At 53.5% G+C, this 24,864-nt stretch overlaps 3 protein-coding genes across 3 annotated transcripts in view; 1 reads left to right on the forward strand and 2 right to left on the reverse strand.

Moving 5' to 3' along the window:
- Positions 1-2,108: 2,108 nt before the first annotated feature.
- On the reverse strand, positions 2,109-4,578 carry LOC119094899 (protein Lilipod). The gene is made up of 2 exons (XM_037217815.1): positions 4,395-4,578; positions 2,109-3,118 (listed from the first exon to the last, which is right to left on the reverse strand). The coding sequence occupies exons 1-2, from the start codon at positions 4,497-4,499 to the stop codon at positions 2,612-2,614; spliced, it is 612 nt and encodes a 203-aa protein (XP_037073710.1). The 5' UTR covers positions 4,500-4,578; the 3' UTR covers positions 2,109-2,611.
- Positions 4,579-4,727: 149 nt separating this feature from the next.
- Positions 4,728-13,676, forward strand: LOC119114751 (flocculation protein FLO11). Its single transcript, XM_037238776.1, has 3 exons — positions 4,728-4,953; positions 10,705-11,153; positions 13,650-13,676. Exons 1-3 carry the CDS (start codon positions 4,728-4,730, stop codon positions 13,674-13,676), a joined length of 702 nt encoding a protein of 233 aa, XP_037094671.1.
- Positions 13,677-17,893: 4,217 nt separating this feature from the next.
- Positions 17,894-24,864, reverse strand: part of LOC119114754 (uncharacterized) — a 14,445-nt gene continuing 7,474 nt past the window's right edge. Inside the window, exons 6-8 of the mRNA XM_037238787.1 lie at positions 21,813-21,937; positions 21,402-21,497; positions 17,894-19,560 (exon numbers count right to left, since the gene is read on the reverse strand). Of these exons, the coding sequence (XP_037094682.1) occupies positions 18,668-19,560; positions 21,402-21,497; positions 21,813-21,937 (1,114 nt within the window). The 3' untranslated portion in view covers positions 17,894-18,667. The remainder of the gene's footprint in view (positions 19,561-21,401; positions 21,498-21,812; positions 21,938-24,864) is intronic.

Raw genomic sequence — 24,864 nt, forward strand, 5'->3', positions numbered from 1 at the left:
TCCTCTAGCCTGCCCCGCTCCGAAGGCCCGGCGCTTCCCCACCAGCCGAGCTCGGGCCCACTCCTCTAGTCTGCTCGCCGCCACCGGCAACGCAATGCATCCATTCAGCTGAAGGCGAAAGCGGAAAGCGGCTTGATAAAAACCGGATGCGAGGTAAATTTATTCCGGCGTTCGCCTCAAAGTTTCACCTGCGGTCAACCAGCCTCAGGACTGCACCATAGCCTGAACAGGCTGGGCAGCAGGGGGTGTTTATCTCAGGTGATCATATCTGACCACTGAACAGCAAGGGAGAGAAGTGACACACTCAAATAGCGATATGCCACACATTTTGAGAACTTCACGACATTGGTAGAAGTTCTGTTCAGTGATATATACATACATGCATATATATATATATATATATATATATATATATATATATATATATGTATACATTCTTAGATCAAAGATCTCAACACTAGATTTGGATCCGACTTCAAGGCCGGTTAAGTATGCCTTGGGGTCACACAGTTGGCGTACATTCGCCTCCATGCATGCCTTCTTGAAATGGCAAAAATCCCTCAAAAGTCTGCCATCAAAAGTGTAACCATTTCGACGGACGCCTGGCAAAGGGATGTCTATCGAGCGCAAAAGGGCGTGTTGACGCCAATACCGCTGGGCCTGCTCGACTGCCACGCGCCCGAGCTACGCGCGCCGCGCGCCAGTGCTCGATGATGAGCGCGAGCCGCGCGCCACAGCGCTCGCTGATGCGCCCGAGTCGGCAGCTGCTGGAGCGGGGAAGTTCAAACGCACGCCCGCGGATCAGCGCAATCCACGGTCAAACGCACGCCCGCGGATCAGGGCAATCCAAGGTCAAATACATGCCCGCGGATCAGGGCAATCCAAGGTCAAACGCACGCCCGCGGATCAGCGCAATCCAAGGTCAAGCGCACGCCCGCGGATCAGGGCAATCCAGGGTCAAATACATGCCCGCGGATCAGGGCAGTCCAAGGTCAAACACACGCCCGTGTACCAACACATATGTGTATTCTCGACGTGTGTGCGGAAGAACGGTTTGAGTCTGAGTCAAGGTACGTCGTACTACATGGATCGGACGACGAAGTGACGTCAACGACGCACATTACCAAAACACTATCCGTGAGCGCGTGGAATGCCCTCCAAGAAAGCGACAATTCGTTGGGGTTCCCCTCCATCACATGAAGACAGCAACATGACACTTGTGCGCCGCGAGTGGCAAGTTTTGGCGGCCGAAAATGTGACTTCCGGTTCAGTCGCGGCCGGAAGCCACCGACTTCCGGCGCGCGCATGGCCGGACAGCTTTCGGTGAACATTGGCCAGGATGCCCGACGTCTGTGACCGCTCTCCGAGCCAAGCACGTCAAATGCCGAGGAATATGACATATGCGAGTGACACGACACAAAATGTGACACAAGACATGTAAGTGGCACCTGACATGTGACACGCGACGAAATGTGGCACGTGACTTGCGACACACTCAAGTTTCCGAGCCACGAGACCCGAGCGAACCAACCTATCCGCCTGTTAATACCCTCCAGCATACCGGCGGCAGGCATCCCCCACCTGGCGACCCACCGCGGCTGCGACCGGTGCGTCGGCCCGCCGCGCCCCGACAGGTCGCCCGGCGCTGTCGGCCGGCCGCGCCCCGACAGGTCGTCCGGCCCGGCGCTGTCGGCCGACCGCGCCCCGACAGGTTGTGCGGTGCCGGCGCCGCGCGCATGATATGACTCGGAGAGACTGGCCACCGTCGAGGACAGCGCGGCTAATATCGGAGTGGAGCGGCGCACCCTCAGAGACGCGCCGTCCGCCAGCGGCTCTCATACTGCCGGCCGCGGCTCTCAAACCACCCGCCCGCACTGGACGCCGCCACCCCGTCCGCGCAAACAACGAAAAACATAAGGTACCCAAAATAAATACGACATATGCACCGCACACACCGGCGATGAGTGGGCAGCGACCCCTGTCTGGGGCCGGCAGCAGCGACGACCCGTGAGTGAGTGCCGAGGCGGCGCGGCCGGGGCGCGAGCGCGGCCCGCGCCCGGCGCGTCCGCCAGCGGCGGCTCAGCTGCGGCGGCCACGCGCGTCCGGAGCCGGCCGGCCGCCACAGAGAGCTCCGTCTCCAGCGGCCGGCGCAGGCGCCACAGCGGCGCGGCCGTCCGACCGTCTTCCCTCTCGACTTCTGACTTGCTGAGCTTCGACCGCGCCTCCCAGCGGAGACGTCGCAAGGCTCGCTGAGTCCGCTCTCGCCATTCGCGATACACCACGGTCAGCATGCTCCCGCGACCACGAGGCTCCCTTCAACATGGCGCAATCGCCCCCCCCCCCCCTCCGGGAGACGCCAAACGCCCGGGATGTGTGGCGCACACGCAATCCCTGCACGAGCCAAGCTCCACATCGCATGAATCATTCCTCAAGAACCCACCCACTCATCCCAGCACACAAGCGCCTCCTACCGGAGCATATGCGGCTCCTTCCAGTGCCAAAGACTCCTGACGAAATACCAGCCGTTTCTGCCTCTCCCCTCCTTCTCCCACCAGGCGCACCTGTCACCCCTCCACGGCCGCCGCCGCGCCCTGCCCAGCCCGGCCGCCCGTCAGCCGGGCGGCGGCGGCTTCTGCGGCGCGCCGGCCGGAGCGGCCGCCGCCGAGCCGGAGGCGTCGCGCCGGCGCAGCGCGGACCGGTCGGCCTGCAGGCTCCGCCGCAGCGCCGCCAGCCGCCGGAACAGCGCCTGCCGCACCGACGCCGTGAACTTGTTCACCAGGCACAGCGCCGACGCCACGGCGAACACGATGTTGTAGAAGAAGACGATGTAGAAGTCGCCCAGCCAGCGCACCTTGCCGTAGTGTCCGAGCAGGTCAAAGTTGGTGATGCCGAGCGTGCGGATGAGCAGCGGCAGCGCCGACGAGATGACCAGCATGACGGCGCAGTTGGCGATCAGCGCCGGCAGCGGGGTGTCGGCCACCGCCGGCCGTAGCCGACTAAACGCCGGCAGCGAGTAGAAGCCGACCAGCGAGGTCAGCAGGAAGTAGCCGATGAGCACGATCTCCAGGGCGGCGCCCACCGGACCCAGGGCCGACAGCGACGTGATGCCGAGCGTCACCTGGTCACACGGCGAGCAAGGTCACGGCCTCTGGGTCTGGCCACACGGCGAGCAAGGTCACGGCCTCTGGGCCTGGCCACACTGGGCCTGGTCACACGGTGAGCAAGGTCACGGCCTCGGCCACGGCCTGTCCTCTGGGTGGACAGCGGCGCGCTTTACACACAATTTCAGGGTGCTTTCTCTGAACTGGCGGCACAGTGGTTTTGGGTGGGTACAGGCACATTTACGCACGATTCCAAGAGCTGTATTTTGGGTTCCTGCCGATTGATGGGCTGCATTTTCGGCTTATTTTGGCCCCCTTCGGTGCTTTGGCGAGGACACTTCGGGATGCATGGCACTGATCACCATGCGGTTTTGACATACTTCGATCTCAGCTTCAATCATCATCACCAGCACCAACTCTGAGACGCTTACAACATCAAGACAAGGCAGAGACTCCCGAGGTTACACGGAGAAGCACCCCGAGACCGAATCCCAGCGTTCTGCTGGTGCCAGGGAATACGTGCTGCCATCTGTGGTCACCTCCGTTAGAACAGATGCGAATGCACAATAGGACTATTGATCTCACAGTTCCTGTTCTTTTTCACAGTTCCTAGCCGGAGATATGTGGCCACAGTAAGCGCCAGCCCTCCGCGAACAAAGGGAGACGAAAGCTCCCGAAATCAACCTGGACGCCGGTGCAGAGGTAGCACCGCTTCAAACTGACAGTCAGGTACAGATAAACCGGAACTAAAGAGGGCAGCACCGGAGCATGCAAATGGACGAACGTCTACCACAATTCAGAATGGGCATGAACGGCACGAGATAAGCACGCGCATCCCAGACCGTACCCACGAATGGGAGTAGAAGAAAAGCTTACGAGGCTTCGGACTGCAGGCACGGCACACGGCAAGTTAATGGAGAGCAAAGCCAAACAATATACCCAGGGGGCACATACGTTACCCACCTGTCTGGCACAGGTGGGTAGCACGTATGGCGTTGCCTGTCTCTATATGGCGTTGCTTGCCTCTCACCCTGGCAGGAAGGGCGGGCGCCGCGGGGAATCGAACCCCATACCTCTGGTCTTCTCTCTTCTTCTCCAGATCTCCAGACTTCTTTCTCATCCTATGATCAGGCTTCTCACCCATCCCACCGTCAGGCTTCTCACCCGTCCCACCGTCAGGCTTCTCACCCGTCCCACCGTCAGGCTTCTCACCCGTCCCACCGGCAGGCTTCTCACCCGTCCCACCGGCAGGCTTCTCAGCCCTGCAGGCCGTCTCTCCCGGCCCCGACTCACCTGCTGCGTGCTGAGTGGTAGCGCCTTGACGCCGACCAGCAGCTCCACCGAGTTCCGCAGCACCATGAACTCGGCGGCGGCCGTCAGCGCCAGCAGCGCCAGCATCACCAGCGGGTAGCCGAGGTTCCGCTCCAGCGGTGAGGCGCGCCGGCGCCGCTCCAGCCGCGCCAGCTCCTCGCGCACGGCCGCCAGCCGCACGGCCGGCTCGGCCTCCTCCTCCTCCGGGCAGAGGAGCGGCTGGGGCGCGGCGGCGGCGGCGGCAGCCAGGCGGCGTACCAGCGCGGCCGCCTCCAGCCGCGCCGCCGCGCACCGCTCCTCCACGTCGTCCATGAGATGCGGCCGCACCAGCAGCCGGCCCACCAGGTCGAAGAGGCGGGCGAAGCCGAGCGGCGTGCAGAGCAGCAGCAGCAGCACGCCGAAGCTGGAGATGAAGGAGTAGAGCAGCGGCAGGTGCGCGGTCCACACCGTCTGCAGGCTGCGCCGGCCGCTCTCGCCGTCCAGGAAGGCCGACAGCACGTACGCGATGCCGACGACGAGGACGGCGAGCAGGGAGAGCACGGTGAACGTCTCGTAGACGCGCGAGAGGAGCCCCTTGCGTGCGCCGGCGAAGCCCTCCGACTCGGTGAACAGGTACGCGAACGGCAGCAGCACGAACAGCGACAGGTTGGACAGCAGGAAGATGTACTTCCAGATGCCCTGTATCAGCGAGCTGTTGAGCCACTGCATGTAGTACGAGTCCGGGTAGTAGAGCAGGATCTCGTTGGCCGTGATCGAGATGGGCAGCAACAGGGCGGCGCCGCCAGCCAGCGCCAGCGAGAACGTGCAGAGCAGCAGCGCGGTGCGGTGTACGGTCGCCTCCTCGTCATCACGCACGGCGTACTCGGCCTGCTCGCGCCGCGCGTACCGCTGCACCAGGCCGTACGCCAGCGCCAGCAGCAGCACGAACAGCAGGAAGGTGACCACATACTCGCGCACCAGGATGTGGAAGGCGCGCTGCCAGGGGTCGCCGGCCGTCAGCGCCTCGGGCGGCTCGTCGGCCAGCTCCATCAGCGGCCGGCAGCCCGGGGCCCAGCGCGAGCGCCCGCCTGCCAGGGCGACAGCAGTCAGTGGACAGCCAGTGTGTCCGGCGGCCAGCAGCGAATGGTGCGGGCGACACACCACGTTCTGCTTTGCCACAAAGAAATTCCACAGATGTGGCATATTCACACCAATAAAAAGAGGAGATGTCATCTATTCGTCAGAGTATAAATGTGCGTTGCCCACTGTGGTACATACATTCCAGCTTTATGAGTGTCAGCTCATTCGATGGCACATGCATTCCACTTATCTATTTCACATAAATGTGTCTGCTGCTGATTGGCCATGGGAGATAACCAGACATTATGCCAGTTGACAGGGTCAAACCCATGGCTTTTCATGTCTGGTAAAGTACAAGTGTGTGATTAGGGCTTTACAACACACTCAGCTGCTGAGGCTGTATGACATCACCTGCCTCTCACCCTGGCAGGAAGGGCAGGTTCAGCTGGGAACTAAACCCTGTACCCCTGCTTTCCCAGACATGTGGCTTAACCACTGCACTATCAGTGCCACAATAAAATGGCACCAGAAGTGCAGTCAGAGAACCCAGATAAACAGGGTTAAATTCCACTCATGGCCTGCTCTTCCTGTCAGGGTGAGAGGCAGGTGACACTGCACAGCCTCAACAGCTGAGTGCGCTGTTAAGTTGCCAGGACACACACACATCAATAAAATCACATATCAATAAAACATACTGAGAAAATCACATCAGTCAGTTGCACACACAAGGCCATAGTCAAAGGATATTGCTCGGGAAGGAAAGCAAATCATATTGTCACACAAATTAAAACTAGACATCCTATCACCCCATCCTATACACATGGCTATCATTTTAAGTGTGCATGATGTGAAACATAAAAGCTTCTGAATTTTCTTCATTATCAGTCTGGCTAGCAAGCATGCCATGTGAAATAGCAAGTTCATGCTGTGTGGGTGAAATATGAATCAGACAAGAACTGAAGTGAAATTTAAGGTGTCTGGACATGCATCATCAAATGGATTGGATGGTGCACTCAAGTTGATGTGCAGCATGCTAGAAAATTGCATCGGTCAGTGAATATATAAGGTATGAGATCTGAAACACTTAACCAGATTATGCAGCAAAGCTTGATGAAATCACATTAGCACATTAGAGGCTCTGACAAGCAGGCCAGGCCAACATCTGTGTATGCAAAAGCATGCCCTGCCTGCAGCAAGCACAGACACATGCCAAAGAAATGTATTCTTATATTCTATCACACAGATTATCCCTCTCAGTTTTATATTATAAGGATGTGTATTGCATACACATTCAAATGATGCATCTCAGGCATATATTCCAGGGTGGTATTGACAGAATAACATCCTGAATGATTTTGAAGAAACATGAGTTATTATTTGGCCTTTTAAAGCGCTTTAAATTTCAAACTTGCCACCAAATGGAAATACTACCCTGATCAGGCATGTTACTGGTAAGCATCTTATATTCCATGTGCAAACCACCAAGAATGGGGATCAGGCCTGCAAATCAACCTACGACTTGCAAAGAAACTAACCTGCTGTGAAGGTTGAGCTCTAATTAGAACTCCACCATTTTCAGCTCCTTTGAGATGTAGAGAAATGTGTAACAAATCTCATTTACATTTAATGACATGCTCAATGCTGACTTACAGGCTGTTTTACTGACAGGTTGACATTCTGACATGCTCAAGTGCAATGTTTCTCAAAAGAATTATAACCCAGCACATGTAACATCAAAGAGCCAGCCAACAGCCTCTACCACAGTTCTCCACTGCTCATCAGCTTTCAGGCTGCTTGCATGTTTGGTCTAAGTTGATTTGATCTCAGATCGCAGGCTGGGACAATGCACAATAAATAGAGCAACAGCATGTATGATTCAATCTAGCATTCCAGTTTCAATGCCCGGACAGATGCTTCCAGCTGAGCATCACATACCACTCTCTAATGATGAGGTCTAACTGAATATACTGTAGAGAAACACCAAATCCTGATAGGAATGGTGTAAATTGCAAAGGAAGCCTCCATAGTTAACAATGACAAGCATCAGAATGCACATCACCACAACTGTTCCTCCCCTGTTGATCCCTGTAACTCCTGGTTTTAAGTGACAATAAACGAGATCCTGAGGGTATATTCGTACAGAATAAATATCGCCTCTGTAGGCATGAACTATATAAAATTGTTCCCCTGCCTATAAGCTCACTAGGCATCAGTTTCACACTCCAGGGTGAAATGACTTCTCCTAAGGCATTCCTTCTCCTGGCCTCCAATTTCAATCCAGCTATTATAAGCAAGCAATAAACTTGGCCTACCACACGTGCCTATTAAATAAAATCGAATACACCTACCATTCTTGCAACGGCACGCATCCTCCGGGACCGCTCCTGCCAACAGCGCTCGCGATCTTGAACTGCCTCAAACCAGGCGCAAAGTTCAGTGAACGTGGCGCAGATCGAACAATGATTGTCAACTGCGTAAATTGAAATATCAAACGGTTTAAGCATGGGAGCGAAAACACCACGGGAGTGGTGCAAACACTCTAAAACTAACCCCAGTCACGCTACGGGTGTATTACTGAATGTGCGCTGGCACGAAGTCAACAGCAAGTCCGATCGGTCAAATAGATCCGTCAAATCGGCGCCGGGTCTCAAACCGGAAATGAGCAGTTTTTTTAGCAGTTTTTAGAGCCGTAGTTTCTCAAGATGTGATGGGAGAGGGGCCGACCAGCGAAAAATGACTCAACCTGCTGTGAAAAATACACCTTCAAACGGTTTTTGTCGGAATCGGGCCACTCTCTTCTCAAAGTTATGAGGCTGGAACCGAAATTGGGGGAGGGGCCTCGGCCTCCCTCTCTCTGAACAGCGAATTACAACCGTGACCGAGCATAAGAGGGAAGACCGCAAGGAAGGTTATGTACGAATCACTTGTCCCACACATTCTAGATGAAAACCGGGGCTGACGGGACGGAACAGCCTTTGTTCGCGAACGCATGGAAATCTTTCCAGCGATGCATCTTGCAACTTGTGGGCAACGTGCGCGTGACCATGCGAACGCCTGCCGTGTGTACTGAAGTGAAGTGTGCAATATTTGGCACGCAGTGGTCTTGCAGCATCTCCAAGGCGGAGGCCCACAGGCTCCTCTATGCAAGTTGAGATGTACAAAACAGGACTTCGTTGAGGCAGCTGCTCGCCTCTGACTCAGGACTAGCAAGTGACGCCCCATGCATCTGGACCATCGCGGGGGCTGGAGCCATTCCAAAGGACTTTGAGAAAACAACAAACGGCAAGAATATATTTTTAGGTTCTTGTAATGTAACGCATTATTGATAGCACGTATTTTTGTTATATTCTGTCCAGAGCACTCAACATACTTCCCATGTTTTACCATGTCAAACGCATATGTAGTAGTGTGACGATCTCGCGTTGCTGGCCAGCGCTTCGCGCCAGTCCTCATCGTGAAATACCACATCGCAGTTAGTGGCCACATCCATGCATCGTGATTCAGTTTAATGCACACTTGCTCCGCCTGCCACACGGTATTGATGTGCGGGCCCGGAAGAGTTCGTTTGGCGTTCACCGCAAAGCAACCCCGGCACAGCGCACCAGGAAAGGGAAATATGCTCACTGCATATGTATGTGTTTTTATTGCCATGTCCATACTCGGCCGAATTTCGAACTTAACACTCAACTTTCTGACGCCAAACCTCGATACTCGTCAAAGAACCCGCCTCATCAATAAACCGATATCAAAACATACTTCGCTCAAGTCAAATTGTAGCGTGCAGACATTGATAAGATACGAAGGAACCCCCCGTAAAGGCCGCAGAGTCCTACCCTCTTTGGCCCGTCCCCAAAAACCTACCCCAGACTGGCCACGGTGCAGAGCGCCTCAAATGGCCGACCCCTGCGGCTTGAATAGCGATTACGCCAGAGTGATGTAAGTATTTCCATCGCGCATGCGCACCACCCCGCTATAGCATCTGGAACAGATTCGGAGTTGTTTTTTCATCGCTCGGCCGCCGGCCTCGGCTTCCCGAGCCAGCGCGCGCGCCAGCCACCCTCTGCCATCTAGCGAGACTCCTCCGAATGAGCCGAACCTCCGTGCTGTTTACAGCCGAGGCCCTCGCCATACGCAAAGGAATGTTGTGCCCGTCAGCGGTTCCGAGCGCCCGCACCACGTCGACCGCGGAACTGCCACCCGAGCGCCGCACCGCCGCGGGTGATGTGTTTGCAGGAGGGTGTTGGTGTCGGGCTCCAGGGTCGGCTTTCAGCAGGCTTGGTCAGCGTTCAACCGGCGCGGCTGGCTGTGTTCATGCCTCCGGGCATTGACCACGTGACCCGGCCGAGGTCGCGTGTGCGGGCCAGAGGGACGGCGCCTTGGGATAGGGACGGCCGGGTGTGACCGAGAGTCAAAGGGAGTGTTCCACATTTAGATGGGGTTGGAACTGAAATAGCCGTCTAGAAGACCTTTTGGTGCTGTTCACGATCCCGCCCCTCTTAAGACATAAGCCTATCTCATTTCTGAGCTATCAGCCCGCGGAAATGGGGAAAGATACACCGGAGTAAGCATGTTAAAGTCGCCTTGATATTTATGACGTCATAATAACGCCATTCAAATCCTGCCATTCCACTAGCCATGCGGCGATTCAAGCCAAGAAAGTATGATTGCTGAGGCGTTCATATCCGCCGTTTGTGAACACGATTTGCAGATTTTACGGCCGTCAATTGGCTCTTCATCAATGTTCTGCACGGTGCCCTGACGTCACCATGACGCATTGAGGAGCATAGTTACTAATTATAGAGTTTTGCTGTCCGGAGCTGTCTTCTCCACTTAAGAAGTATACGAATAGAAGAGTTTGTTTCATCATATCTGATGATTGCTACCATTTCTCACACGTGAAACATTCCCTTTAAGCTGGTCTACGAGAACCGACCGTAAATACAAGTGTCCGAAGTGAACCACAGTCTGCATTTGGTGGCAGCGAAGTCAACAACGCCTTGGAGTTCAGACATTGGCTTCTTCTCTCGCGCTGCATCGACTGCGTGCTTTGACAGCGCGCGTGTATGTACCGCGTAATGTACCTCGCGCTCGGACAACACGCCTGTGTCGACAGTGCGTTCGGACAGCGCGCCTGTGTCGACAGTGCGCTCGGACAGCGCGCCTGTGTCGACAGTGCGCTCGGACAGCGCGCCTGTGTCGACGGTGCGCTCGGACAGCGCGCCTGTGTCGACAGTGCGCTCGTGCAGCGCGCCCGTGTCGACGGTGCGCTCGGACAGCGCGCCTGTGTCAACAGTGCGCTCGGACAGCGCACCTGTGTCGACAGTGCACTCGTGCAGCGCGCCTGTGTCGACGGTGCGCTCGGACAGCGCGCCTGTGTCAACAGTGGGCTCGGACAGCGCGCCTGTGTCGACGGTGCGTTCGGACAGCGCGCCTGTGTCGACGGTGCGCTCGGACAGCGCGCCTGTGTCGACGGTGCGTTCGGACAGCGCGCCTGTGTCGACGGTGCGCTCGGACAGCGCGCCTGTGTCAACAGTGCGCTCGGACAGCGCGCCTGTGTCGACGGTGCGTTCGGACAGCGCGCCTGTGTCGACGGTGCGCTCGGACAGCGCGCCTGTGTCGACGGTGCGCTCGGACAGCGCGCCTGTGTCGGCGGTGCGCTCGGACAGCACGCCTGTGTCGACAGTGTGTTCGGACAGCGCGCCTGTGTTGACAGTGCGCTCGGACAGCGCGTCCCGACGGTGGACAGCTGCGTTCGCGACGTCTCTCCAGTTTCCTGGCTTGGAAACAGGCTTTATTTTAGTCGGTATTCAGGTCTGTTTTCATGCTGTCTTTTTATGCGCTGTTTTGATTCGCTGGGTTTGTAGAATTACTGTTGTACGATGCCAGATATGGATGAGGACAAATCAGTAACGTGGACAGTTCGCGCGAGTTCCACCCACGTGAATGTGGGCTTGCCTCGTTTTCCTGAGGATATATGTGTTGGTCATTTCCTGGACGATTTTGGCAGATATGCCCGACTGCAGATATGGAGTGATGTCCGAAAGTAGATATTCTTTCCTTGTGCCTTTCGGGCATTGGCAGAGTTGCATACGATGCGTTACCCAGGGACCAACAGTGGACTTTTCAGACAGCAACTAATGGCCTCCGGACACCGTTCTTTTCGTGCGGCACAGTGGATTATCACTTGGATTTAAGGGGCCTCAGGTATGACCGTGCCAAGTCTCTGGAGACAACTTTTCCATGCAATTTCGCAAACATGCTGCCAATGCGTTTCCCAACCAGTCAGCTGATGGTCAGAATGAGTTGCTGTTTAACCACTTGCTCTCAACACTGCCGGATGAATATCATTGGGCTGTGATCGTTGACGGCATTTCCTCTGCCGATGCTACCGTGGCAAACGTCGGACAAAAGCGCAGCTTATGCCTATCCTTAGATGCAGCTCTGGCGCTTCTGTTGGCACGCTAACTGCGGCAGACAGAAGCAGCATATCTGTCGCTCAGCTGGAGCGACAGCTGTGCTGCCCAAACAGACCGTCGCTGCGCAAATGCTGTCGTTTCTTCCAGAAAAGTCTTGGAAAAAAACAACGGTTACGACGACCGCTGAGCTTAAGGTAAGGCTGGATCACCAGTCCGCCAGATCACGACCAGTCGGGTCCCGTCAGCCGCGTGTCATGCCTGCGGGGAGCGGGTCAGTCGAGGTGGCAGCGTGCCAAAATCGATCATCGTTGTCGGCGCTGCAGCACAATGGGACGCATGGAGGCGGTATGTGACGGTGAGTTTCCGCGGTGAGTTTCTCCGTGGGAAACGAGCAATGGACTGGACCGGGGCCCGAGGTCGGGCCCCGATATGGGAGAGGGCCAACATAAATGCAGAAGACTTAAATCCAGATATGACGCTCGGCGCTACAGAGTGTGAGTCAGTTGCACCTCCCTGCTTAACACGGGCAGTAACATTAACATCATAAACCAGACCGTGTTTAAAGCTTGCCCAAACAGACCGTCGCTGCGCAAAGCCGCAGTGCGCGGTATAACGGCCTCCAAGGGTAATCTGTCCTTTCTGGGTCGAGCTGTTCTAAGCTCTGATTTCGATAAGACTCCGGTAATGTTGTCCGTTGTCGTGTCACGGTCCATTGACGTGCCGTGTATTCTGGGACTTGATTTTCTTCAAGTGTGCCCGTGGGTGACAGGCATTCGCCGGGGCCGCCTCGTCCTAACGCTAGAAGCTACTGTGCGTTCTATCTCAGCCGAAGCCGTCCCGGTTGGAAGCGTGGAGGTCAGGGGTCATATTGTCGTCGCCCCGGGGGATGAAGCTACCACGCGTGCCTTTGTGCCCAGTTATGACTATCGTGGACCTGCAGTGGTTGAACTAGACCTTAATATAGAGGGCCTCGAGTTCATTAGTGCCCTTGTTGAGCCCGGTTCGTCGGTGCCATGTGTTGTACACAATATAACAACGGAGCCTATATCAATCCCCAAGCGTGGTGAATTGGGGCTGCTGGAAGTAAGGTTTGCACATAGCAAGTGAGCCAAACACATCGAACTGCTATAGCTTTGGTGACAGTTTTGACTCGGGAAATGTAGCTTGTGAGAGAAGCAGCGGGTAAGGTGCAGGCTGTGCTTAGCAAACATGGAGCGATGCTTGACAGCCTCATAAGATTCACCATCCTTGTGAGCCGTTGCATTGTCACTGGTGAGAGTCCGGCTGTGCGTCATCTACCGAGACATGTTCCGCCTCATATGGCTGGTAAAGTCCAGGCACATCTTCAGGAGCTGGTAATCGAGGGTTTTTGGAGGATGGTCGTGGAAATTGGGCGTCGTTCCGTCACGAGGTCCTGTTCATACCCCATTCTATGTGTGGTTGATACACTTCAGGCGCCTTCGGGTTATAGGATCTTCTATGCTCAAGACATGAACAATGCTTATTTTCAGATGGGAGTAAGCCCGGCGGAAAAGGATAATACTGCTACCATCACCCCTTTTGGCTGTCGCCGTATTGCCAGGATGCCGTTTGGCTGTTCTGGGGCTCCGTCAACCTGCGCTCGTGTGCTGGATGTGGTGCTGAAGGACGTGCCTCCATCGAGCTGTGTACATTATTTCGATGACATTGTGGTACATGGATCAGACTTCTCTGGCGTCCCGGCTAAGCCTGACTCTATCTTGAGCCGCCTGCATAACGCCAGTCCGACTTCGGATCCCGAGGAGTGTGAGCTGTTTTGCTCGAGTGGCGCCGTTTTGGGACATGTTGTCTCACGGGCGGATGTCTGTGCAGATCCTGACAAAATCCGAGAAGTTGTTGAGTGGCCGCTGCCGAGAAATCCAAAAGAATTTGGCAGCTTTCTTGGCCGGACACCATTCTTCCGTAAATACGCCCGTCACTTTGCGGAAGTCGCGGCACCACTTTTTAAGCTGACTCAGGAGGCCAATTTTATCCGGCCACGTGACGCACAGACGGCCTTCGAATGACTGAAAAAACCTTGACAGACGCGCCCGTCATTGGCGCGTTCCCACAGTTCGGCAATGGCACCGCTTTATTCACGCTGGACTGCGACGCCAGCGACGAGGGTATCGGTGCCGTTTTGCTGCAGGACCAGGCTGGTGTGGACAGGGCAATCGCGTACGGGTGTGAAGGGCTGTCTAAATCGCAAAGAAACTTCAGTGCGACCAGAAAGGAGGTTCTGGCTTGCGTTTTGTTCACACAATACTTCCGGTATCCTCTACTCGGTCGAAGATTCAAATTACGTCCAGACCATGCCAGCCTCTAGCAGATGCCAATTCTCAAGCATCCAACTGGTATGATTGCCAGGCGGCTTCGAATTCGAATTCGAGTTCGATTTTGATGTCTTATTCAGACTAGGAGCACTTCACGTTGCAGCTGATGCACTGAGCCGGCGGCCGCCTGACCGTGTGGACACTACGACTCAAACTGACGAGTTCTTTGTGCATAATGTCACTGCCTTTTCCCTCGGGAGCGGAAGGTTCGAGACGCGACGGTCGCAGAGATGTTCGCTTTTTGTTTGCAGGGGTGAAACCAAAACAGGCTGATCCGTCTGCAGCTGCAGCTCCGTTTCTAGGGCGGTGACCAATGCCCAAACGCCTAACAGATGTGGTTCACAGAATGTACAAGAGACATACAGGCGAGGAAGAAAGACTGCAGATCGTTGTTCCGGCTTCATTAATATCAGCAGTGCTAACATCGCTTCGCGTGGGTCAGGCTGGAGGGCATTTCGGAGCTGGCAAGCTTCGTGAGTGTCAGCTTCTTGAGCAGATCCGCGCACGATTCTGGTGACTCCAGATGGTCCAGAATGTGGAGACGTTCTGCAAGAGCTGTGAGTGCTGCACCACAAGGAGGGCCCGGCGCCTCGGCTCGTGCCACCATGGAGAGTTTATGCCAACCAATCGTTTGACACAATTTGCATCGATTTTTGATTGGGTCGCCCTCTATCAGTCGTGGTACCGAACACTTGTTGGTTGTATGTGATGCGTTTAGCCGTTGGTGCGAGGTGTACGCTCTCCCCGACACGAAGGCCACGACTGTTGCATGCACTTTGGTAAACGTGTTCTTTTCCCGGTTTGGCTGCCCCAGACAGCTACACTCTAATAGTGCTGCCAACTTCACGGGCGCGGTTCTAGCGGAAACCTGTCATCTGTTGGTAGCAGAAAAATCCAAAAAATACAGTCCTACCATCCCGAGGAAAATTTAAAGGTAGAACGTCTCGTGAGAACAATTTAATGGTAGAACGTCCCGTGCGAACAATTTTGGACACACTGGCAGAATGCTTGGACGACAAATACTCCGACTGGGACGTTTACCTGCCCTTCTTGATGTTGGGCTACTGCGCTTAGATTCACTCATCACTTGGCTACTCTCGCTCTACCATTTCATGTTCGCAAAAGGGCCAACACTTTCAGTGGAGGTAGTCCTCGATGGTCCGGCTGTAACAGGCAGACGTACGGTGGCGTATTATGTCAACAGTCTCTGCACCAGTTTGCGGCAGGCCGCTTCGCCATCCCTGCGTCCGATCGCAGGCACGCTCGCAACAAAAGGGCAGATGAAAGTAAGCTGAATATGTTTTCATTCCACCCTCGCGTTCTGGCATATTTGCACAGGGCGGCTGTGCCTGCCGGCCAATATTACAAGCTCCCGCGGCCCTGGAAAGGAGCCACGGTGCTGCGTAAGGTGTGTGACCTGAATTATAGGGCGTGTCTCGAGGTCGATGAGAAAGCGATTCTTGCGCGTCACAATCGGCTGAAACCTCGAGATATCACCGCGGCAGATGTTCCTCAGAGGGAAGATTGAGAGGGCTCTGGAGAGTCAGATGAGGCGGGAGCCGTTCGTGCTCCAGATGTGTGTTTTCCCTTCCTAGGATTCCCTTCCGAGCCAGGCTGCTGGTGATCTGGTGCCAGGCCGCTGGTGACCTGGTGCCAGGCCGCTGGTGACCTGGTGCCGGGCTGCTGGTGACCTGGGTGTGTGCGTTTCACCAGCGCTGTCTGATGAGTGGGTGCTGTCTGTCCCTGACTGGGGCGCTGGTGCCGATATTCCCGGCGTCTCTCTCCAGTCCACGTGAAGCGGGTACTGTCATCAGTGAACCGGCCACTGCGGATGCTCCCACTGTCTGTCCCTGACTGGGGCGCTGGTGCCGATATTCCCGGCGTCTCTCTCCAGTCCGCGTGAAGCGGGTACTGTCATCAGTAAACCGGCCACTGCGGATGCTCCCACTGAATGCGATACCGCTTGCGAGGCTAACGATGGCAGTCCAGATGCGGACCGGTCAGAAGCCGTTCTGACTGCAAAGTGCTAGGGTTGGCGGTGCCCAGTTGCCAGCCATAGAACAGGCAATGTGTGTTGCACCTAACAATGCTAGGTGCACCGTGGCTCCTGCCATTGGATTCTGACGCACGGGCGGCTGATTTCTAGCGGGTTGCGGGATTCTGACCCGCGCGGTTGCTGTGCAGCCGAGCGAGAGCTTTGCTGCTACACAACGGCGCTCAACGAGAGAGCGCAAGCCTCCGGATCGCTATCTGCCGTCCGTGGCCGAGCGAAACGCCACTGTTCTCCACTTTTGCACGTTTCACAACGATGTTCTCCAGCTGCAGTGCCCTGGTTGCATGATGATGGTGCAGCTGCGTCCCTGGATCCGACCGTGACGGACGGCCGCGTCGGGGGCCGACCGGCTGACTGTGGTCGGTAGACTGCACGCGGCCCGGCGTCTCGCCTCGACCTCAGTGCGGCGGCTGCGGTCCAGCGCCCGTGCTCGCGCGGTGGCCGCCCTCTAGCGGAGGGCTTCGGTGGCTGTGTTAGCGGATGCGGTCGACGGCCCCTGGCCGAAGTGAACCGCGGTTCACACATGTGAAACTGTAGCTTTGTGAAAAGGTTAGAATTAAACGTAGTTCATAGGAACATCTTAGTAAGATGGTTGAGCTATGCAAGAGCGGGCGACGGATTTTGAGTTGGGAGGGGGGGGGGGGGGATTTCAAGAGGGCCTCCTGGACGAAATAAGGCCTCCTCACAGGGTGACTCCTGTGCAGTGTCGTAGTGTCGTATTGATGGGGGAGGAGCAACGAAGGGTTGTACTCCTTTGTCAAGCTATGACATGCACCATATCCAAGTCCATAAATATCGGCTCTTAAAACAACAGCATGGGGACCTTCTTTTATCCAGCAAAGGGTTTCGGCAGCCTAGAAGGGGGCCTCCTGGTGGACAGAAGGACCCCTAATGTACAACAGGACGCTTCCGATTCGCGAGGGGCCTCTAAATATAGGAAAGGAACTTCGGTATCTCAAAACAGGGAATCCTGATTCGGAACCGCTGTCGCCTGATTAAAAAGAGCCGGAGGCCCTTTTCCTGTTCCAGAAATGGGCACCTAAAATATAGAGATTACGCCATAATCCAGAACAGGGTCTCCTAATTCATAACGGGGCCTCCCGAGCCAGCAGAGGCCTTCCTAATGCGACATTGGGCCTTCCGATCGCTGCATGGAACACCTTATTCATAAAGGTGGCTTTACGATCCAGAGAACGGGCCCTTTGATGTCCAAAAAGATCTGAATCCGATTTATTACTCTCTGACCCTGTTATGGAGCCTCCTTGATCTGAATTTTCGCAATTTATGGGTAGTTACAATGCCAGAAATTTGGGGAAGGAGGCCTCCCAAGAACTTGAACGGTAAAAACATGCTCTTCCCCACCGCTCTCCAAATCTGGTGATTTTTCGGGGTACATTTTCACCGGGAACTGTCTATCAAGCTGTTTACTACCCCCACCCCTTCTTACCAAAACTATGGCTCCTGCCCTGGTTCAAGATAGAGCTTGTGGGATCTGAAATAGGCTCTTCTCAGGCTTAAGTGCTTCGAATGTATCTCATTCACTGTCGGAGTCAACCACTTTCGCTGTGCGGCTGAACCAAAAACGATACTGCAAGACCAGACTCAACGACAGGTTTTATTTTATTTCTGGCGGACCACGCAGACACGCACCACACGCGCTGCGGGAGCCATGGACATGCAAAGCGCATTGTACAAAAACGGCTTTTAAAACACCACGAACGAAAACCCACTCAGGTGCCTTGAAGCGTAACTGAATGTGACTATTTCACGTCAAACGATTCACCGCACATTTCACAAACGATCACATTTCTTTGCAGGGATGTGTTATGACACGCTCCACGAGCAGCGTTCTGAACCAAGTGGCCACGAATGTGAGCGTGCATATCACTCGTTGTGGCCAGAAGTTTTCCGCCGCTGACACACGCCCGGGTGGCCGGCTAAATGGGACGCCGCTCAGGTGGGGGAGGTTTCAATTTGACCCCCTGAGATCTAAAAAAAACTACAAAAGTTAGAGACACCAAAATCACAACGTAGATAACTCCGCATGAGAGCTCACTTGCGCCAAACTTAGCCCCTAGGTCATGACCCCAAAGTTAAGTAAGGTCAAACCAGGCCAAACTACGGAACAATGCCCGGAAATCCCAAGACCTCCCCATGCGACCATCCCAACAGAAATATTTGTACTATGCAAAATACCACTGGTGTTGCACCAGTCACACTGGTGACTGGTTCTAACCTGATCGGCCTGTTTAATTGGATCCGGCCATGAAAAGGTTAGGCGCCGCTATGCTGCACCGTTCGGAGGTTATTTTAGGCAACGGGGGGGAATTGGCCGAACCTCCTCCCGAGCGCGTGTTATGACATCAGTAAGAATTTTCACCGATGTGAACACACGTGCACCCTCAGGCTGTTGCTTTGACTAAACGTCTTCCCACAAACCTCACAACTGAACGATTCCTCAGCGGTGTGGGTCCGGCGGTGACATCTAAGGCCACTGCTCTGCCTGAACGACTTACCACAGACTTCGCAACTGAACGGCTTTTCACCTGTGTGAGTGCGGAGGTGGGAAATGAGGTCCGCCTTTTGCGAGAACGACCGCCCGCAGAGTTCGCAACTCACCGGCTTCTCCCCTGAGTGTGTCCGGAGGTGGTTGGTAACGTGGCTCCTTTGAATGAACGACCGCCCACAAATTTCGCAGCTGAACGGTTTTTCACCTGTGTGAGTCCGGAGGTGATACCTAAGGCTTCCACGCTGACTGTACGCTTTCCCGCATACTCCACAACCGAACGGCTTCTCACCGGCGTGAGTCCGAGTATGCAGCGTAAGGCTGCCGCCTGAAACAAACGACTTTCCACAGATCTCACATCTGAACGAATTCTCACCGGTGTGGGTGAGACGGTGACGCGCGAGGGTGCCTCTGCGCCGAAACGACCGCCCACAGAGCTCACAAGGAAACGGCTTCTCGCCGGTGCGCGTCCGTCTACGTTCCGTAAAACCACATGTGCTCTGGTTTGTGTGGATCCGAACATGCAACGCGAGGCTATCGCTTCGCGTAAACGGAGCGTTGCACACGTGACATCTGAACGGCCTCGTCAAGAGGCCAGGCTTGTCAGTGGGAGCCTGAACGCGTTGGTTGTTTGAAACGAGCCTTCGGTCCGGCAAAGCCGAGTCCAGCGACTTCTCTTGATGCTGGCACTTAACGTGCTCCGAGAGACCACCTGGATCGAAACACTGGAAATTGCAGTATTCACAGCAGAACCAAGTAGCATCTGAAAACACAGGCCTGGAGTTAGACCACGAGGCACGACTTTGGCCATTCATATGGGTGCGTTGCTAACGCCAAGCCAAAGGAGGGTAAAAAAGTTGCATTGCGGTGAAATCAAGCCCGAAGAGTCACCCCATCTGTCACCGCATCACCATCACCGACGGACAGTCACCACATCTGTCACCGCATCACCATCACCAACGGACAGTCACCACATCTGTCACCGCATCACCATCACCGACGGACAGTCACCGCATGTCACCGCATCACCATCACCGACGGACAGTCGCCGCATCTTGACCAACTTTAGACCAGTAATAGAGATGACTGCGCCCTCATTACCATATCGAACATCATTTCTTCGCCTGTTGCGTATCGCCACATATTGCAAGTATTGCTTAGAAAAGTGACACAGAGGTCTAAAAATATCGCATATACCATTTATCTTGCCGATCCACAACCTGCATATTCCAGCTTGGTGTACACGGATAAATAATTTTGCCGTCTCCCAATTTCTCATATGGTCTCTGCAATGCAGCAGCAGTACCATTCTTACATCTTATCGTATAATACGTTGTTAAACATCAGACTTGGAAAAGAAAGCCGACCGACCTGTTCAGAAACCCATTCTTAATGTCACGCCTGCCTGAAAATACAGACGATTGGCAAATACAGCAGATGGTTGCTATTTGGGGTCCGCGCTCCGGACAGACCACACGGGTAACCAAATACCCTTCACAGAGCAGCCGAATGATAACTGATTTGAGTAAGCTGCCCGACAGTAGTGGCAACCCCAGGCCGAGAAACAGATAGTTAATTCCCAGGCAACAGCTAGCGGTGGACACAACACACATTCAGAGGCAAAACCTGAGTTCATCTGATTTCCCAACTGCATTCTATCACAGTTGCCACTCAGTAACCGCGACCATGGCGCGTCATCTCAGCATGGTTTGAAACTGCCAGTTTAATTCACACGCATCCTCCAGGAAAAACTGATATTTTCTAAGACAACTGTCGCAATTTAGGCCAACATCGGATTCCCAAACGTGCAAGAGATGCCACATCACAGTGCCGATAGGGCCACATCACGGCCTTCATGGACAGAGAGAGCCTGTCCAGGTGCGACCTAGCTCGGATTACGGCCGGCTGGACAGGGAAATGCACAATTTTACCAGAAGACCGAGGAAGTGGGCTACATCCGTTCACGCACCAGGTTGAACATACAATAATCAAGCAGAGGTCATACGCCACCCAGTGAGAACATCCCACAGGGTTTTTACAACACGCAAGAACAACACAAATGGACATACTTTAGTGATTACGATTTATATTAGAAATTTCTCTCGCATGTGATGGACTTACGAACCAAATATGTGCCATTATTATTACGTGCAGAGCTACAAATGAAATTTTGTTATTTGTGGACACGGGAATACGACAAGAACTCCTGCGTGTACGAAGGAATGCCATTCATCAGCCAGTGTGCGTGGATACGTTAAAGGAGATATTCCACTAGTGCATGGCTTTTTGAAACCCCTTTTCAAGAAAAGAAAATTCAATGCAGTTGATAGCTGTGCTCTTTCAAAGACTTCAAACCCTTCCGCTTTTTAACTCACACGCAAACTTGTGCAGACTATTTCGTGCCACTACTTTGAAGTAGCCCACAAATGTATGACGTCATAGAGACGACACACCTATTCCACATCCCTAACGGCCATATTGTGTTGAGGGTCCAGACACATATGACCAGTGCCCATTTGTGGATGGAGTACGCCAGCACGGCTCACCGCAGCAACGGACAGCAATCGTCTCGTCAGATCAACGGACGCTTCTAAGGATTCATACCTGTCGTACGAGATGAGAAGCCATTAGCCGCTTTCAGTAGACGCAGATATGGAGCCGACAATGCCAACGGATCAGGCTTGATATCGTTAGGAGCGTCTGAAAAAGTGTTTTGGATGACCACATTGCACCATGCATCAGATATTTTACAACCAACGTCAACTCGTCCGGACTGGGGCAAAGGTGGGGGGAGGGGTAGTGAGAGACCACCTCTATCTTCATGACGAACACAAGCGAACAGCGGGTTACCAACGCAGTTGTAATGTACTGCCTGCGTGCGACCCGAATAGCAGATGGTGGTCATTCCCGGCGGCGTTCCGCTCATCAAACGAAAATAGCGCGTAGTTCTCGTTGCCGGTTGTAACTGATGCCAATCCATACGACCGATTTTGATGACCGCATCTGAATCCGTACCCAACAACTCAGCCGGACCACCGACCGGGGTGAAGACATCCACTGGCGACGGTGACAACGCCAGCGGATCCGGCCTGACATCAGGCTTGACATCAGGACCTGTAGAAATGTTGTGAGTGAGCGGCAATCAGAGCATTGCACGATTCAACACCGCTGTTAACAAACGGAACACAAGATGAAACGCATTAAAGGGAGTGTTCCACATTTACACCGGGTTTTGAAATGAAACGACCATCTTGAAGATCATTCTGTGCGGTTCACAGCCCTGCCCTTTTGAAGACCTAAACCCGTCTAATTTTTGAGCTACATGCCCGCAAAGATGTCCAGACTATTTCGGGAAGACTATTTTAAGACCACCCAGGTATCCAAGACGCCATCTCCACTTACACCACCGTGCAGCCCACGAAACCGCGGTAGTGCCTCGAAGGCTAACATTTATTATGGCATCTTCGTATTTATTTAATATTTGGGCATCTTAAAGCGCATACGTAACAGTTTTTCTGTGCTTTAACATAAACATGACCCCATATTTATACGTGGTTCAACACCTGGGCTTTCATATGCAACAGTTGAAGTATGAATGTGTCCTGCGAAATTACTAGTTAACGCCGTTTACATATTTCGCTTAGCTCTATTAAAGCGCAGTTACGTGCTTAAATGTAGCAGCGTGCATATGCTTATCATACTTTCCTGATTTTTTGTCACATGTCACATGTGATTTTTTGTCACATTTGATGTCACAGTAGATGATTTTGTCGGCGAAAGACCGTTACAACAACGCATCACGAGACTACTGAGCGCATAAATCGGAAATGTTTGAGCTGGCGCGCCTGACAACATGTCACAGGCGCGTTCAACTCTGTTGACTTATTGCCCGGCCACCTCAGCTCAAATACCAGAGATGTGCGTGTAAGGGATCGGTCCATCTGTTTTGAAACGAATAATAATGGCCATCCTACTTTTGAATTCTTCCTCCAAGTCATAGTTCCCCAATTACGATCCCATGACCACACCGAACTTCTAAATCAGATCTTAGCGGCTCTGTCAGAAACAGTGTGTCAGAAACAGCGTGTCACTGACACCCGCGTCAGTGGGAGCCAGACATGCGACTTAATTTCTGGTCAGCCGACGCGCCCGTAACTCAGGCACGGCGAGAGCCTGGACCAACCGGACAGCGCGCACACGCACACGCAAGCCACCAACTGCAAACTAGCCGCAGGATCTCACCCGTCCACCTAAAAAAACTGATTTCTGTTCACCCAAACAAGTAAAACAAACTGATCAGTGATCAATACTGTGGACAAAGTACTGGCGGATGCCATCAAACAACATTAAGCACATGCTTGTTTCCCTGACGCTTTGCTTGCACACTTACCTCCCCGAAATCAACACTTCGAGGTCAGAGCGTGCGCAGATAAAAAGGGCCGACGGCCAGGTGTCTGTCCTTTCCCCATCCGTCCCTCTTACGCTCTATCTCGCTTCATCCCGCATCCTCGCGACACCCCGCTTGTCCGGGGCAGGCTGCATGCGTCAGCCACGAGTGGGCCGAGAGCCCCGTGGGAAAGGGGACCCCGACCGGGTATCCAGAACGCATGTGCGGGTTAAAAGCTCGGCGGTTGGCCCCCCAGGCGCGTGCGGTCTGCCCCATTGTCAACCATTCTCCTTCATCCCATAGCCCTAAAATTATCATTTCTGGTCAAAAGGCTCTAATACAAACAGATGTCCCTATGTGTCCTGTGTCAACAACGCCCACGTAGAGACCTTGTTTGTGCTATGAACCTGCAGAGATCTTCATGGCGCTCATCCAACATCTGTGTTGCCTCGCATTAGCTGAGAAGCATGGTCCAGGCTCCAGCCAGCCTGCCGCCCAGCTGCCATTGCTAGTACAAAAACACTGGCCCTCAAATATTGTGTGCACAACAGGGTAACTGATCACCTTGGTGACATTTATCTTCACAATTTACCTCTAGAACCTCTAACACCCATTGATGAACAACTTAGAGACATCAAAAAATCAAACGCATTTGCAGCATGCTTCTGACAACAGAGGTCATTGACTTTGGATACCCTCATATGACCTTGGATGCCCCCATGTGACCTTGCATGTTCTCATAAGCCCATGGTGACTCTATTTTGCATTAGTGATAATTCAAATTGTATTCAGTGGAGGCACTGGAGCTCTGTGCCTAAAATTACCTAAGTGTAAACCACCCAATTTTGAGCTCAACATTGTTTTTGCAGAAGGCACCCACAGAGGTAGGCCAACACCTGGGCCAAGTTAATGTGCTCTGTGGTCATATGTTGATGACCATGACCAATGACAATGTCCAAGTTAATGTGCTCTGTGGTCATATGTTGATGACCATGACCAATGACAATGTCCAAGTTAATGTGCTCTGTGGTCATATGTTGATGACCATGACCAATGACAATGCCCAAGTTAATGTGCTCTGTGGTCATATGTTGATGATCATGACCAATGACAATGTCCAAGTTAATGTGCTCTGTGGATTGTGCATGTGCATTGGTACTCTTTTCCCAACAGACAAACCCAAAACTGTAAAAATGTGTGTAAATTTACACTATTATGGAAACAAATAGAACAATGACCTAATCTCAGGTCACTGACTTCACCTGCTTCAAACAATCTGACAATCTGCTGTTAACAGCATGTTCTATTAGCACAGCAATCTGAGAAATAAAAATAAACTGCACCACAAATGTCCACCTCAGCCTTCCCTGTACTTAGAAATATACATTTGTTGAAAAAGGCACAGTAGGTAAGAGGCAAACTTCAAGGGGCTTAGAGATGGTAGGATGAGGTGTGGGAATAATCAGATCAATTTGGAAGCACTTTAAGGGAAAAGCAGAGTGACCAGGATATACTGCAAGGTCTGAAACCTGAGATGCCATAGAGCAGTGTGCAAAAAATCCATGCAGTGTACTTGCAGAGTGCTAAACCCAGCACCCTGGTTGTCAAAACTAAGGCCTGGCCTAGTTATGCTGCATCTTAAATTATTTTTTGCACACATGATATATATATATATATATA

Source organism: Pollicipes pollicipes, unplaced genomic scaffold (genome assembly GCF_011947565.3).
Source record: "Pollicipes pollicipes isolate AB1234 unplaced genomic scaffold, Ppol_2.1 Scaffold_1600;HRSCAF=1878_pilon_pilon_pilon, whole genome shotgun sequence".
NCBI lineage: Eukaryota > Metazoa > Arthropoda > Thecostraca > Pollicipedomorpha > Pollicipedidae > Pollicipes > Pollicipes pollicipes.

Excerpts from the sequence above, each read along its gene's own strand:
- LOC119114751 (XM_037238776.1), top strand. The coding sequence starts at position 4,728 with ATGCGGCCGCACCAGCAGCCGGCCCACCAGGTCGAAGAGGCGGGCGAA. Across the intron at positions 4,954-10,704 it reads CGGCGAGCAGGGAGAGCACG|TGCGCTCGTGCAGCGCGCCC; the intron begins GTGAACGTCTCG and ends CTGTGTCGACAG. Across the intron at positions 11,154-13,649 it reads ACAGCACGCCTGTGTCGACA|TCCGACTTCGGATCCCGAGG; the intron begins GTGTGTTCGGAC and ends GCATAACGCCAG.
- LOC119094899 (XM_037217815.1), bottom strand. The coding sequence starts at position 4,499 with ATGCTGGCGCTGCTGGCGCTGACGGCCGCCGCCGAGTTCATGGTGCTG. Across the intron at positions 3,119-4,394 it reads TACCACTCAGCACGCAGCAG|GTGACGCTCGGCATCACGTC; the intron begins GTGAGTCGGGGC and ends CCGTGTGACCAG.